This window comes from Orcinus orca, chromosome 11 (genome assembly GCF_937001465.1).
Source record: "Orcinus orca chromosome 11, mOrcOrc1.1, whole genome shotgun sequence".
Classification (NCBI taxonomy): domain Eukaryota; kingdom Metazoa; phylum Chordata; class Mammalia; order Artiodactyla; family Delphinidae; genus Orcinus; species Orcinus orca.
The window spans coordinates 26,969,317-26,985,313 of record NC_064569.1 but is presented as its reverse complement, the minus strand read 5'-3'; the positions used below and the strand labels follow the sequence as shown (position 1 = coordinate 26,985,313).

Genomic DNA, 15,997 nt, shown 5'->3' with positions numbered 1-15,997 from the left:
CTGCTGTGTGCTCAGGAGACTTTCCTGCTACACATACTGAAATATGTCCCTGATCAAAGTGGTGTGAAACAAGACTGCAGCTAAACTGGTTATGATGGCAAATTTTAAGATATTTTGAATAGCAACATGAGAGTTAGAACATGCCCTGCTTAGTTCCTTCAGGACCAGAAGGAACTGTAAATATTTTTTAATCTAGCATCTTTTAAACTGAGGCAGGAAGATAATGATAGACATTCAATGAATTACATTCAATGCAGTTTAAAATATCACTTTAATTCACAGAATCAAAATATAAATACAAAACCTTGTTGCAAGAGGCTGTCTTTTACAAATAAACTTTTTTTAAAGAAATGTTTCTTCCTTCAAATGTTCATTTTCTGGAGGAAAACATTGCTGTGTCTTCATTTTCATTATCAAGATTCAGTTTGGCTCTTGCTGATATTAAATTAAATCATTCAGTTTATGTGCTTTGGGGAAAAAAAATTATGGGATTTGGGATACAAATACATAGCCTGATGAATAAGTATCTAAAATTCCTACTGAAGTTACTGTTTGGCAATGAGAAACTCACTGATAATCACATATACAAAGAAACTAATTTTTAAAAATAATATTTCATTCTGTTAAGTCACTTTATAATGTTAAGAAATGGAAAAGATCCTTTAGGGAACAGTTTGGAGCATGGCCCAGATGCCGGCTTCAGGACCAATGCACTTAATCTCCCAGCCGCTGAGAGTACTGGTTGCCGATGACTCACAGCGGGGCATTCCACATTTAAGGACAGGTCAATAACAGGGTACAAAGGCATGCCCCCTTGCCTCTAATCAGCATGACTCTGAAAGGAAATCCCAGCTCCAGAGCTCCCTATGGAGTTGCCTGAAGAAAGTGTTCATAGAGCAACCCCTCCCTCTGCCCAACCCTGCTTCCATCACTTCAGTACAGATGTCGTTTCCAAGGGCACACCCCAATAATTCTGCACACAAATCTCCCACTCGAGTCTCTTTCCCAGGAAACTCTATCTAAGACAGTTAGCATTGCAAGTGATTCCAGAAATGAGACTTTAAAATGGAGTTTTGGAGTTGGATCCCTGCCAGCCAGCTGCCAGACAGACCCCCATCCCTAGTGCTTGGAGAACTGTTAACACCTGGCTATTGCTGTACCAATGTGATTACTAATTTTAATCCACTTATGCCAAAGCTGTGTCCCACCTGGTTACCTGTAATTGAAATAAATTAATAAAACTGGGCTTTCTGCATTTATTGAATTTTATCTCGTTATAGCTTGGACAAGACTGCCACCTCCTGGAGAGGCTAATGAATACTGGGGGCTGAGGTGTTCTCATCCATTTGGAAATCAGTATTACGAAATTGCGTCTCGACGCCAACCCCGTATCTCTCCATGAGGTTAAACCAATTCCTGACCCCTCACAACTTCTGTGAACAATTTTTTGCATAGGACTGAGATTTCAAACAACTTGCGCGACACAACTTATTTTTACGTGAAAGTTTAAACAAAAGCTAATATTTTAGAATGCTCAATATGTGCCAGGTGCCTTCTTAATTCTCACAACATTCATCTGAGATAGGAACTATTATCATAAACATAGCCAAGTTACGGATGAGGAAATTAAGTTTTAGTGTACTTACGGTGACCAGACTTTAAGCGGTAACTACACCGACGTAGTCAGAACTCCAAGGCTGCGGAGCTCCGTAACTAACCGCCCCGCCCTACGTGGGCATGCGCAGAAAAAAAGCACAAGTAAATTCCGTAGGAATTGTAGGAGGCGGGCACTGAGGGTTGTGGTGGGCCTCTAAGATCCCAGCATTCCCTTCGTGCCGCCGCTAACATGGCGGCGCCCATCTTGCGGTGCATTTCCCGTGGCCAGGGGCTTGGTACCCCAGGCCTGTCAGGAGTCTTACCCCTGGGGCTGCGTGAGGCCCACTCGGGCGCTCAGGGGTTGCTGGCGATGCAGAAGGCTCGGGGTCTGTTCAAGGAGTTCTTCCCTGAGAGGGGTACGAAGACAGAGCTCCCAGAGCTCTTCGACCGTGGCACGGCGGGCAGTTTTCCCCAGACTATCTACTGCGGCTTCGACCCCACGGCCGACTCGCTTCATGTGGGGCATCTGCTGGCGCTGTTGGGCCTGTTTCACTTCCAGCGAGCGGGCCACAACGTGATCGCCCTGGTGGGCGGCGCCACGGCGCGCCTGGGAGACCCAAGTGGCCGTACCAAGGAGCGCGAGGCGCTGGAAGCAGAGCGCGTGCAAAGCAACGCGCGCGCCCTGCGCCAAGGGCTCAAAGCCTTGGCGGCTAATCACCAGCAGCTCTTCGCTAATGGGCGGACCTGGGGCAGCTTCACCGTGCTGGACAACTCGGCGTGGTACCAGAAGCAGGACCTGGTGGACTTCCTAGCGGCAGTGGGCGGCCATTTCCGCATGGGCACGCTGCTAAGCCGGCTGAGCGTGCAGACTCGGCTCAAGAGCTCCGAAGGCATGAGTTTGGCCGAGTTTCTATACCAGGTGCTCCAGGCCTATGATTTCTACTACCTGTTCCAGCATTATAGATGCCGGGTCCAGCTGGGTGGATCTGATCAGCTGGGCAATATCATGTCCGGATACGAGTTCATCCATAAGTAAGCGCCTTTAGACCTGGAGAAATCCTAGACTAAATAATTTACACACGAATAGCCTGTGTTGCATTGTTAGCATTGTGGAATGACGCCCTTCGTTCCTGCCCTTGTTGGTTCTATTTCCATTAAGGGTCCGTAATGGGATTAATTTAATATCACTGGCTAATGAGAACTAAAGGGCTGAAGTAATGGTATTAGGTATGGGACATATTATAGAGCTCTGAAGGAAATAGACCCTCCTAGTCAGGATTCGGATTGTATGCGTTTGCTGCTTTTAAGAAGCTTTTTCTGTGTTTCTGATTTGAAAGATTGTCTTCATTTATAACCTGAACGTGACTGGGCCTCTTTGAGTAGTCTCTGCTTTGCTCTGCACCTTCCGTGAAGCTAAGTGTTAGTCATTGGTTGGCATCTCAAAAAAATTTTTTTCAGCACCAAATATTTGGCGAATAATGTAGATTTCAGTGGCACTTTCTTGAGGGAGATGAACTACAGGACTAGCTCATGTGCTACTGATTTTTAAAATCCCTTTAAGACACCTCTTTTAGTGTCTCTACCTGACTCCTCTTTACCCAGTTTTCTCTCCCCTTCCTACCCAACCTTTAAAAATGTCTAGGCCCCAGTTATGCAGCACTTCCCCTTGGCTTGCCCAGAGTCACTGGTTCAATTGCAGCTCAGAATGACAAATGTCACAATAGAGTGCTGTGAAAGCAGTAAGATGGACAGGAATCCAGGTTTAGGAGGTCAAGGAGGTTTTCTTAGAGCAAGAAACCAGACTGAAATCTGAGAATGATTAGCAGAACCTACCACCACTTGAGCTTAAAGCACATAATAAAGTTCTTCTTTATGCATAGGTTGACTGGAGAAGATGTATTTGGAATCTCTGTTCCTCTAATTACAAGTACAACTGGAGCAAAACTGGGAAAGTCTGCTGGCAATGCTGTGTGGCTGAATAGAGATAAGACATCTCCTTTTGAATTGTATCAATTTTTTGTCAGGCAGCAAGATGATTTGGTAGAAAGGTGAGTTCTTAATTGTGTGCTGAGAAAAATTAAGTTCATTAAAACTCATGATAAATTTTAGCCATTGAATCTCTCTGTACCCTTCATAGTTTTTTTGTTTTGTTTTAACGTAGATTCTATTTAAGGCTAGTACATCACAGAACATTGTAGTTAAACACTTTTTGTTGGTTAAAGCAGAAAACCACTGTGGGTGCTAGAAAACTTAGAGCCAAGTTTGTGATCTACATCTAGCAGGTTCTTAGGACATTATTGCTTGCATATTCTAGTTTTTTACTCCTTTCATCTTGACTTTTATTTCACCTTTGTCTCTAAAGTTCCTTTTCTCTAACATAAAAGAAGATCCTTTTGAAGGTCCTTTTTTAAAGTGATTTTCTTATTAATTCACAATATCTTAAACTCTTAGAAGAATATAAATTAATGAGAAATACACCTGCAACAAAGGAGTGAATTTTTCAAAAAAATATCATTTGACATAACTATCATCAAAATAACTTAGGAATAATTCTTAAAAATTTTTAAATGTATAATACTTGCCTGCAGAACATTGAAAACCACCATTGAGCAAAAATAAAGAACGCTACATGAATGGAGAGTTCTCTTGGAGGGTAAACGCTTGAGGATTGCCAGAGGTGACCAAAAGTGGGATTTGGATGTGTGCATAACAGTTGGTATATAGGGTAGGAAGGCCCAGGAGGCAAGAATTAAACAAGATGAGGGCCTGGAGCGAGAGTTCAGTCCATTTGGGGGACCACTTGCCTGAAACTAATTTCAGGAGTGTCTCTTTAAGGAAGCCAGTGATGCTCAGTGAGGCCAGCTGCCTGGGGCTATAGCCTAGATGGAAATTCCAAAGAATATTATGTTGGAGAGCCCTTTGTTTAATCTCTGGAGAGGTAAAGTGGGTCAGAGTCAGTAATGTCTGGCGATCCAAAGGGAACGAGAATAAATTTAGTGAGGAAAGAGATTTGGGAGTTGCCCAAAGGAGTCCCGTGTAAGTATTAATGACTGTGAAGGCGTATCTGGAGGCCCCAGGAGAAGGGGGCAGTGGCCAGTGAAATCAGCCTGCCAGTGGGAGCATGGTTTCTCTCCCCAGGGAATATGTCCCCATCTGGATATCCTCCATTGTTTGGTTTGGGAGCAGAGAATAGTCGTCTATCACAACTTTGGCTGCTGCTGAGGAGATGGGAAGTCCCCTCAATTAAGCCCAAACTGTTAAGGCATTAATTCCTTGGTGACCCAAGGTTGTGTGGGCCCATTTTTCAAGCTGGTAGGAAGGGTCTGTGCTGGGCAGTGTGGTGGCTTAGTGAGGGAATCTGCAGTACTGTTGAAAATGGCTTCCAGCATAGAGCAGGTAGTCTGAGCGGAAACATAAGACTTAACAATGATAGGAATTGGGGACTCCTTCCATGTCTGGGCCAAATGGGCTTGTCTTATATGAGAAAATTGTCCCTTAGCCATTGGCCAGACGAAACCGCGAGGCCATTAGCAATAACCCAGGAGTCTGTGAAAATGTGGATCTGCCAGAGGCCTCTTTATGGCTCCCTAAGGGCTAAGTGAACAGCAACAAGTTCTGCCAATGGGGCTGAGCCGGGACTGCCTTCTTCAATTAGAGAGGTGCCTGAGACCGGGGGAATGCTACAGCCCTCCAGCAAGCTGCAGTGCATATGTGGTGGTGCTGCCATTGGTGAAGAATATGGATTCCCTGTCCGTCTCAGACAGTTGGTTCCAACGGGCTCCCCAAGCAGCCAGAGGAAGAGGAAGGAGCTGATCATGAGGGAAGCTACACCCTCCTATAATTTTTTTTTGATTTTTCAGATATATAATTATAACTCTGAATCATAATATAGTTTTCCCTACTTTTATTTATTTATTTATTTTTGGCTGTGTTGGGTCTTTGTTGCTGTGCATGGGCTTTCTGTAGTTGTGGCGAGCGGGGGATACTCTTCGTTGCGGTGCATGGGCTTCTCATTGTGGTGGCTTCTCTTGTGGAGCACGGGCTCTAGGCGCACGGGCTTCAGTAGTTGTGGCACGTGGGCTCAGTAGTTGTGGCTCCCGGGCTCTAGAGCGCAGTCTCAGTAGTTGTGGTGCACAGGCTTAGCTGCTCCCTGGCATGTGGGATCTTCCCGGACCAGGGCTCAAACCCGTGTGCCCTGCATTGGCAGGTGGATTCTTAACCACTGTGCCACCAGGGAAGCCCCCTCCTGTAATATTTAAAGGCTTTGACATCAAGGTTAGCCGTCTCCTGAAGGTACCATTTTCATTTTACCAAGGAGGCATCAGTTGTGGTGTTAAGCTTCTGCCAGAGGCATCTCTAACCCAGGGCGTTAGGGAGTAGTATTGATTGGGGGCCAGTTAGGGCCTCAGTTTCTAAAAGAACCCTGTAGAATCCTTTGGGGTTAGGCACTTAATCCTAAAGCCCATAGGAAATCAGGTAGACTTATGTTTGGTCCAGAGACTGCAAGGGGGCATAGTCAGATATGGTCAAGCACTGACTTGGAATGTGGAGCCAGGTGGGACTAAAGGTAGGGCTCCTTGGACTGCCTGCTGGGCAGCTTCCAAAACACATTGTTGTGCCTCGCCCCAGTGGAAGGTGGCAGACTTGCATGTGATTGTGATTGTGGCAAAGAATTAGTGAGCGGTGAGGGCGTTGCCTCCAGAACATGAAAAGGCCTGGTACCTGTTATATCTGAGTACAGTGGTGGTTTAATGAGTAATTTCCTCCATGTATAGGAACACTGTCAGTGCTCTCCAGTGCCTTTTGAATGGTTTTGACAGTCCCAGTAAGATGTAGGAGCACTACCCTGTGATTAGAGGGAGCACTTTGTAAAAAGAATTCTCTGGACTCAGGGTCAAATGGGACTTCTTCAGGGTTAGAATGAAGAGGGGGTCACTTGAGTGAGTCTGGTCATAGAAGTGATAAACCCACTGGACCGTGCCACTTTTGCACGGCAGGAGACAGGCCTAATCTCATGTTTTCCATTCACTGTGAGCCTTGGAATGTTGGTACTCAGCGACTCTAAGCAACATCCAGGAAGCATCCATAGGGGTTCTGTATTATCAAGGAGCTGGTGTACCTCCTCAGGGGTCTTACGAGGCATTGGCACAAGGTGTTCAGGACATTTATATTTGTCCATTGTTTAGCAACATCATACCAGGTACTGGACCCACGATATCCCATCGAGTTTGGGGGACAGAGAGTGACAGCCAGCGTCGACTGTATTTCCCCTTTTGCTCTGCCAATAGTTTCCTGATACAAGGCTGTTCCATTCATCCAGGTTAGGAAGTGTAATCCCATTATGACCCACCAGTCCCAGGGGGAGGCCTCCCTCCTTCTTACCTGTGGGAATTATTCTTTCCTCTTGCCTTTAGCTCAGAGCCTCGGCTTGGGCAGTGATAATAGCCTTGGGGTCCATTCCACCCTCATTAGCTTTCCTTGGCCTTGAGATGTGGAGGACCTTCATGTACATTAGTACTCAATCAATGTCTGTATAATTTGTCGTCTGATCATCTCATTAGACCATATGGCCTTGATCACTGATCACACTGCTCTGCGGAGATCATTGAATTATGGCAGCAGTGACGTTTGGGGATGGATACCGCTGGCAGCACAGCAGAGGCAATATGCAAAAGGCATAGAATGATAGACCTCCAGCATGCATTGCCGTCCTCCCAAATGGTGTTGCCCACCTGGGTTAGCCAGTTAGTAAACTAGTCAAAGCTAAAGGGCAATCATGCAGTCCTGCCGACTATGCCATTGCCAGTTGTTGTGTGGGCCTCAGCCTGTTGGTAGTGATACCATGAGCTAGAAATGCCTGGGGGTGCTCACCTCGGTCCATACTGTGTAGGAGCCCTCACAGACATTTCCTGGGCCAGAGCCAACCTTGTGGCTGGACCAGTGCTGTGGTCCTTATGATTGTAAGAGACAGCTCAGCAATAATCATCAGGGAACTTTAAAAAAAGATTTGTTACTTACAGTTTCTGGAGGGCACATGGCACTACAGGGGCCACACAGTGAGTCAGGGATGGGGAAGGAGGGAGCATGGGCCCGGAGCTCTGTCCTTATTGGGGTGCCTAGGATTTCGCAGGTTCACTCTTCACTGGCTAATTTAAAACATAGAGTGAGAATTAGGGAGTGGGAAAGGTGAAGAGGGGTCACTCAAGCAGTCAGTTATCTCGGCTACCCAGGGCTTTCTGAAAGGGGACTTTCATGAGTGGCGGCAGCCTGGTTCCTTATCTGGTTGGTTTGGTACTAGCTGTGTCATACATTTGGCAGTATGCTTATTCGAGATCGATGTCTTTGAAATGGATACCTTGGCATTAAGCAATCAAAAGCTTAATGTCAAGCACTTACATTACAGGTATAGAACCACTTGGAAAAATATGTGGCTCTGCCTACTCAGGTCAAATACTCATGACTTGTGATCAGCAGTCCCTCCCCCTGGGCACATCCCTAACGGATGAGTGCACATGTGCACACCATCAACCACTGTCCAAGAGTAGGAACAACACAAATATCCACACTAGAATAAATACATTACGAAGCATTCATAACATGGAATGTGTACTCAGCAGCTGTACACACAGCAACATGGGTGAATCACCAACATAATGGTGTGCCAGAGTAACCAAAAGATATATATTCTGTATGATTCTGTTTATATAAAGTCTAAAAAGAGGCAAAACTAAGTGATGCTGTTTAGGGAGGCATATTGAGATGGTAAAAATATAAAAACAAGGAAGTAATTACCATGAAAAGTCCAAAGAGCGGTTACCTTGGAGGGGTGAGGGGATTTGGGTAGGAGCAGTGTTGTATACCTAGACAGGTGATAGTTACACAGCTATTTGCTTTATGATTCATTAAACTATGTCTGTTGTTTGTGTATTTCTCTGTGCTTTTCACCAAAGATAAGATTTTAAAAGTTGATACATATAAAATATTTGCCAGTTTTTAAATTACAGTTTTTATTTATGAGTACATACACAGAAAACAAAAATATAAAAACATGCTTGGGAAGGATGCCTACAAATTTAGATTAGTGGTTGTCTCTGGGGCAAGAAAGAGAATATATCTGAGGTGGATGGGGCCCTCATCTATATCTATACTATTTTATGACTTTTTTAAAAAGGAAGGATTTGAAACAAAGATGGCAAAATAGTAACATCTTCAGTCAGGGTGGTGTGTGTATTATTGTCATTTTCAGTACATTTCTGTATGTTATATTTCATAATTAAAAATAAGTTCTAAAGTAAGCAGGATGTTCTTTAAAGGGTAAGGGAGCTGGAGATAAAAATTAGGTATGTTATATAAATCTAACGGGATTTGTTTTTTTTTTGTCCCAAAGGTACCTGAAGCTCTTCACTTTTCTGCCCCTTCCAGAGATTGACCACATAATGCAGCTGCATGTCAAAGAGCCAGAAAAGCGGGGTCCTCAGAAACGACTTGCTACAGAAGTAACAAAGCTTGTTCATGGACAAGAAGGGCTGGACTCTGCTAAAAGGTGGCCTCTTAGAATAATGAACACTTGATTAATTAGTTAAGAGACTGGAGGACATTTGGAGCCAATGTTTTAGTCATCTTTTACCACTAACAAGGACTGTCAGCGTTAACTGCTTTAAAGTACTAGCCTACATTTACTAGAAAGAAAGATTATCCTGAATTAAGCTTATAAATTATACAAGATCAATGTTGCTGTTTGAAAAACTTTCCATCTGGAACATAATGGGTACTTCATAACTGGTTTTTGGGTGTTAGAACACATGTCTAAGTAAGCACTCAACATGATGTGGCTCTCAAAATGTGTTTTTCAGGTGTACACAAGCCCTTTATCATAGCAGCATAGAGGCACTGGAGGTCATGTCTGATCAAGAGTTAAAAGAATTGTTTAAAGAAGCTTCATTTTCTGAATTAGTTCTTGACCCTGGAACAAGTGTCCTAGATACGTGCCGCAAAGCAAATGCCATTCCAGGTGGTCCCCGAGGGTAAGATTGTTTAACTTTTAGGTTCACAGTTATAATTCACAACCTGTGTTTCTAGAGGTGGTGTTTTTCCTGATAATGGCATCTCATTCCTTGTAGAAGTTAAGTTAGTCTGAGAATCAAGTGAAAACTGAGTACTTACTGCTGAAAATACCTTAAATTTTCTTTAAAATCTAGTATTACTATACTCTCTCTAATTAGTCTAACCTGGTCAGTTTTTTCTCCAGCATTGGAAAAGGCTTACGTTTAAGTGACCACTATTGTATAAATACACTGGGATCAGTCAGCTTAGGGATTGTCACAATTTGAGAAGATCACAGAACAGAGGCCCTAAGTAAACAGATTCACACACCCCTCTCACATTCAGTCTGTATCCTCTTTATTCTGGGGAATAGTGGGGTTGCCCAACCTATTTAAAATATTAGTTGAATTTCTCCTTTAGAACGTTAAAGGGGAGGCAGAATCTAATAAACATGAAGATAACAATTTAGTGCTAAATGGTTTCAATAGGAGAGCCTTTGAAATTAAATGAAATAATGATGTATCTGTATTATTGGGAGCGGTCAACAGTGATTAGATTTATCTAATTACTGAACATTTTTATTTTTCAGGTATCGGATGATAACAGAAGGTGGAGTCAGTATAAATCACAGACAAGTAACAAATCCTGAGAGTGTTTTAGTTGTTGGACAACATATTCTTAAGAATGGGCTTTCGTTACTTAAAATAGGAAAAAGGAACTTCTACATTATAAAATGGCTTCAGCTATGATGAAAACTCCTTCCAGTGGTTCAAACTTATCCATCATTCATTCTCAAGATGTACGAATTTATACCTTCACTTATGCAACTCAAAGACAAAGAATGGAGTGTACTCTAGGCCTCACAGTGTGAGTAATTTCATTATTTATATAGGTTGGATAAGTTTGTGTAATAGTGGGATATTTTATTTCCTGATCCTTAAACATTAAGGACTACCACAGAAAAGCATGATTTCTAGGGTTAATCTCTATTTTAATAATTACGCTTTATGAAAAACTAAATGCTGTCTTTCCTATCCTGTCCTTGCTGTTTTGGAGATAAGGAGGAACAATGAAAAAGAGGTAGTATAAGTAATCGTGGATACTTTTATATCAGGTGTGTATCTCATTAGAGGTTTTTTGTTGTTTAGGAAGCAAATACAGCTCTCCGTAAAAAGGGAGAAAAGTTAGAGGAAGCCGTAGCTGGCATTAGAAATTACAGTAGAAATAGTTTCTTTTCAAGGAAAAGAAAAGTCAGTACTTGACTTTTCAGAAAGTTTCTAATTCAGTTTTCCAGTCCCTTGACTGTGTTTCCATAAAATTAAATTTACTCATAGCCTTGTTTTCTAAAATCAGTAAAAAAAAGGTAGCAATGTCTTATAAATTTATCAACTTTTAAATTAGTTTTAAGTTTCAACTTATGTCCCCAAGCAGATTGCAGCTTGAGATGAACTGAAAAGTTAAGTAACCAACAAGATAAAATAGAGGCAAAATATATACACTAAATATCTAATCATTTGAGAATATCAAAAGACATTCCAGTAAGGGAAGTTTTCAGGTCAAATTTAAAGGATTTGGAATCAAGACTTAGTTAAATTAAGCTCTACATTCTTTAGGCAAGTTGATTCTCCAGAACTATTTCCAACATCTGAAATATTGAAGGTAATAGCACCCCTATTTGCCCTGAGCATCAAGTGAAGCACAAACATAAACACAAAATGGCTTGCAATCAGATGTGTTCTAGAAAAATCTTACAGGCAGCAAAGCATGGCTTTAGAGTTCAAATTCTAGCTATTTACTACCTGGATTACTTGGAGCAAGTCATTATCGTCATATGCAAAACATGGAGATGTAATAATACCTCAGTCAATTATGAAAATCTAAAAAGAAGAAAGTCATAAAACTTTCATACAGTGTAAGCTGTATTGCTATGTTCCAAAGTAGATTTATATGTTAAAAAAGCTATAGTTTATCTAAACCTTCTTCTGGGAGTAAAGTTAGGAAGAATTCATTTATTGACAAACTTTAATGTCACTTCATACCAGCAAGTTTATTTACATAGTAAGAACATACAGGTATCCATTATAAATGTCAGAGATCATCTCTGCATTTCAGAACTTTACTCAGTTTAAGTGTCAACAAAAGGAGGTTTTCTCTTTGCATACCTCTTGTCTCTGTTTTTCTTTGTACACGGTGTATAGTACTAGCAAGTGCATTATCACAGCAGGTAATGTTTTCAATTTGAAATTTGCTAGAGAAAGGTGCATTGTAAGTTTTCTTCCCCTCTTACAAATTAAAAAAGCTAGACTAGAATGGAAGTCATCTGATCTATCTGAAATAAGTAAATCATGGATGGCTATAATTTCAAAACTGAGGTTTAATAATGGCAGAGTGATTTTAAAGTATGCTAATAAACATTCTGGAAGCATGTATTCTATGAAGATGGTACTGCTAAGTATAAGTAGTACCATATCATATCAGACTGAATCTGTTTTTTTATGTTTGAGATCAGTTGCTGAGTCTCTTGTGTCTTAGTACAGTAAATGGGTGCCATTAGCCAAGAGTAACAGACATATTCATATGTTCCTGCCAATAGTCCTTCATAAATGTCGTAACTTAAAAATAGACTTTAATATCTGTAATATGTAATTTATCATTTTAAAACTTATAATGTAATTCATATCAAGAATCACCTGGGGAATTTTGGTAAAATGTATATATGTTCTAAACCTTACTCCCAACCCCTGAAAGCCTTTAAGAGTATGTGTGTGTGTCAGGATGTTTTTCCTTAAATAATAAAGCCCCACCATTACTTTCTATTCTAATGTACTTTGTTGGTGTGAAGCAAAAGTAACTATTAACAACTAATAGGAAGAAGATACACTTAAAATCACCACAGTATTTGGTTTTAAGTCCCACCTCCAAGTGAATCTTGAAGCATGGTCTGAGGGCTCCAATTTAAAAATGTATCTGAATTATTACTATTATATTTGAAAACCAAGGGGAATTTATTAGGACTTCTGAAAACTAAAAGGAAAGATGGTCATTACCAAGTCTTACTAGATAATCAAGGCTAGATGTTCTTAATGCAGGAAAACATAACTCATGCTTCCAGGTTTAAGTAAGATCAAAGATGATATTGTAATTTTTAACGCACCAGGGGAATGTGGATCCAGAAGTGGAAGGACTGTAGCTACACATTATGCACATCACATCATTGTCAATGTTACAGATCCTCTCGTGTGTTCAGCTTTCTTACAAACACATCAAAGGTTTCAGAGAAGCTCAATAAAACTAAATCAAAGAACAGGTGGAATAGTGACTGACTACTGAGTAACTTGTCAACCCACCTCTTTCAAAGCCAGTTCGGTTTAAATAATAGTGCATGCATTATAGTCGTATGACATGGTGTCTTGGTGCATTCTTCTTGAAGGGCTATGGCAGCAGCTTTAAGACTACTAGCAGATTACACAGGTCATCTTATCCACAGACAAACTGCTTGTACAACTAGAATTATTAACAGTTCTTTTTAAGTTCAGATGAAACTGTCACAAGATAGACAATGTATTTTATATATACTAGGAAATTTTAGAAACAGCCATTTATTATTTGGATTAAATGTGTGATTCGTTCTGCAATACAGAGTGTAATTTTCAGTTTATAGCCAGTCTTCACATGAGCAGATTCATACCATTGCAATACACAGGAGTTCATAAATAAAATTCTACTCAAGTAGGCAGTAACTAGCAAGTCAGTGAGTCTCAGTATTACATAGTTCTCTTCACCAAAGATGAGTCTCTCGGATTTCAGCAATAATTTGACTGGCTCCTTGTAATGCCTGCATTAAAGAAAATTATAAAAATTATAAATGCTTAAGTTATAATAACAAGGAATATCAAAGAAAGAATCTGAATTAATGTGGGATAACCTCTCCACTTTATATGTGGTTGATTTATACTAACCAGTGTCTCCTCTGAAATTTGAATCTAATCAAGTGCCAAAAGAAAAAAAGATTAGCCATCATACAAAGACTATATATATGTATCTCCAAGGATCAGAATGCATTTTAAACAATAAATGTTTATACCTACAACCCAAGTAAGAAAATTCAAAAAAATTCACAGTAATTACCTTCAGCATATCAGCTGCTTCTTTCCTGCGCTGTGCCATGTCCTCGGATTCAGTCAGAAGATCATCCAATAAGGATGATTTATACAGCTGTCCTACTAACTCACTCTGAAGAGTATCTTTTACATGATTAACCAAAAAATGCATTACTGCCTTTGGCACACTGCAAAACATCAGATAATCCATTTGATTTAGAATAAAAACGTAAATTTTTTAAAATATTTGTATTTTCAAAACAGATTATGAAATCATCTCGCAGTATTCTAGTCTGATTTATATAACAGTACTAACCTGTCTTGAATATTCTTTCTGACAATAAGAAAATAAGATTTGATGAGTCTTTCAATAACTTCACAGTCTCGCTGTTCACGGGCAGATAGTTTTCGTGCAACAGGTACTGGCTAAATGGGGTGAGGGGGAGAAAAAAGTTACTTTTGTGCCATTTTGAAATGACAACATTTAACATTCAATAAGTTTTTGAGACTTCAGTTCCTTTTGTCTTTTAAAGTGTTTTCCTGGTAATTTGGTTATTTGTCCTCAAGCAAATTCTGCAGCTTACCACATCCAGCAAATTCACAGCATGGCCTTTTTGTGGACTGGCTGGCATAATTGGAATTGGTTTTGATTTTTCCTCAGCTAGTAACTCCTCAGCTTTTGAAGTTTTCAGCATTCCTCTCCAGTTGCCTGTTGTTGGTTCTTGAACACCATCTCCAACCCCACCACCTCCAGATGCAACCTGAAAAAACATATTCCAAAACCTATACCAACCATATCAAACTGATACTAACTAAACAAAGTTAATTTAATTTCCTTTGACAGCAGTCAAGGAGAATACACATCCAGTAACGACCTGGAGTTTAATCTATTCAGAGAGATGGCAGGGTCAGAAAGACATGATGGGTGGCACGTATAACTGGAACCCTGAGCTGTCTAAATAAGAGGTTCGGACTTCCCTGGTGGTGCAATGGTTACGAATCCACCTGCCAATGCAGGGGACACGGGTTCGAGCCCTGGTCCAGGAAGATCCCACATGCTGCGAAGCAACTAAGCCTGTGCGCCACAACTACTGAGCCTGAGCTCTAGAGCCCGCAAGCCACAACTACTGAGACCTCGTGCCACAACTACTGAAGCCCATGATGCCTAGAGCCTGTGCTCCACAACAAAGAGAAGCCACCGCAGTGAGAAGGCCGTGCACTGCAACGAAGAGTAGCCCCCACTCGCTGCAACTAGAGAAAGCCCACACGCAGCAACGAAGACACAACACAGCCCCAAAAAAGTGTATTTGTAAAGAAAATAAAGAATGGCAGAAGTAACACTGTGGTTTATAAATAAATAAATAAGAGGTTCTGTTGTAAACTGTTTGCAAGGCCTCAGCCAGTATATTTTAAATTCCTTTTTTATTATTTGCTAACTTCTCAAAATTTTTCCTCTTCTCCAACTCCTCTAACATTAGAGATTGTGGAAAATGTAGAAGCTGCCCTTTAAAATAGGACTGCTCATTAAAAGCACAAGAAAAACCAGAACTGCTATTCACATTATTTCTTCGAAGTAACTTTAAACACTGTTGAACTATGATCTCTCTGAAAGGTCAATGAACTCATTCTCCAAAACTTAAGACTTTATATATTTCTCAAATCAGTTTATGTTCCTAATAGTCAATACCATAGGATAAAAGTAGAAATCCTTTACTTGAGAAAGGATCTACTGAAAAAAATCTAGTGCTACCATTAATCACAAGTGCTCTTGCACCTTCTTTTTTAGGATATCTGTTAGTCTTGATTTCTAAAAGAAAAATAACTGTTTAGGATAATGGGGAAAACAGTAATTCATCAACATTTAAGAGATGTTTTTAGATGTTCTTTAAGGTTTTACAATCTAAAATGGAGATAAAATGGCATCCAGAATTATAGATAGAAATAAAAATGGCTTATATAAATTTAACAGAGGAGTGTTACAGCAATTGTTAAAAAATGTTTGGGGTATCATTCTGAATCAAAACACTGGACAAAATTTGTCTCTAAAATGTAGTTAAGATAATGTATATCAATATACAAGTAGTATATTTATACATTACTTTTAAAATGAGTGTATTTTTAAATGCGTGTTAACTATACATGAATGATAGATCATATGAAATCTTAAGGAAAGTGAGCAAATTCAGAGTGATACCAGGAGTTAAATAAAAAGCAGTGATTTAGATGGTTCTCTTAAGACCTTAGCACAGTGGGCTGAG

The 15,997-nt window shown here is 40.6% G+C and overlaps 2 protein-coding genes across 11 annotated transcripts in view; one reads left to right on the top strand and one right to left on the bottom strand.

Annotated features, from left to right (window-relative positions):
- The first annotated feature begins 1,817 nt into the window (after positions 1-1,817).
- YARS2 (tyrosyl-tRNA synthetase 2) lies at positions 1,818-15,125 on the top strand. Of its 4 annotated transcripts, XR_007470152.1 has the most exons (6): positions 1,819-2,628; positions 3,477-3,644; positions 8,984-9,139; positions 9,450-9,620; positions 10,229-10,506; positions 14,587-15,125. XR_007470152.1 is itself a non-coding variant. In XM_004270865.4 (5 exons), exons 1-5 carry the CDS (start codon positions 1,847-1,849, stop codon positions 10,386-10,388), a joined length of 1,437 nt encoding a protein of 478 aa, XP_004270913.1. In that variant the 5' UTR covers positions 1,819-1,846; the 3' UTR covers positions 10,389-12,455. The 4 variants fall into 4 exon arrangements, 3 of the variants coding, with proteins under 3 accessions (XP_033286002.1, XP_033286003.1, XP_004270913.1); XM_004270865.4 differs by lacking the exon at positions 14,587-15,125 and having other exon boundaries at positions 10,229-12,455; XM_033430111.2 differs by lacking the exons at positions 3,477-3,644; positions 14,587-15,125 and having other exon boundaries at positions 1,818-2,628; positions 10,229-12,455.
- DNM1L (dynamin 1 like) overlaps positions 13,223-15,997 on the bottom strand; it is a 61,544-nt gene continuing 58,769 nt past the window's right edge. For all 7 annotated transcript variants that reach the window (XM_004270866.3, XM_004270869.3, XM_004270867.3 and 4 more), the window contains 4 exons: positions 14,324-14,500; positions 14,056-14,165; positions 13,768-13,927; positions 13,223-13,474 (listed from right to left, as the gene is read on the bottom strand). In XM_004270866.3, the coding sequence (XP_004270914.1) occupies positions 13,418-13,474; positions 13,768-13,927; positions 14,056-14,165; positions 14,324-14,500 (504 nt within the window). In that variant the 3' untranslated portion in view covers positions 13,223-13,417. The remainder of the gene's footprint in view (positions 13,475-13,767; positions 13,928-14,055; positions 14,166-14,323; positions 14,501-15,997) is intronic.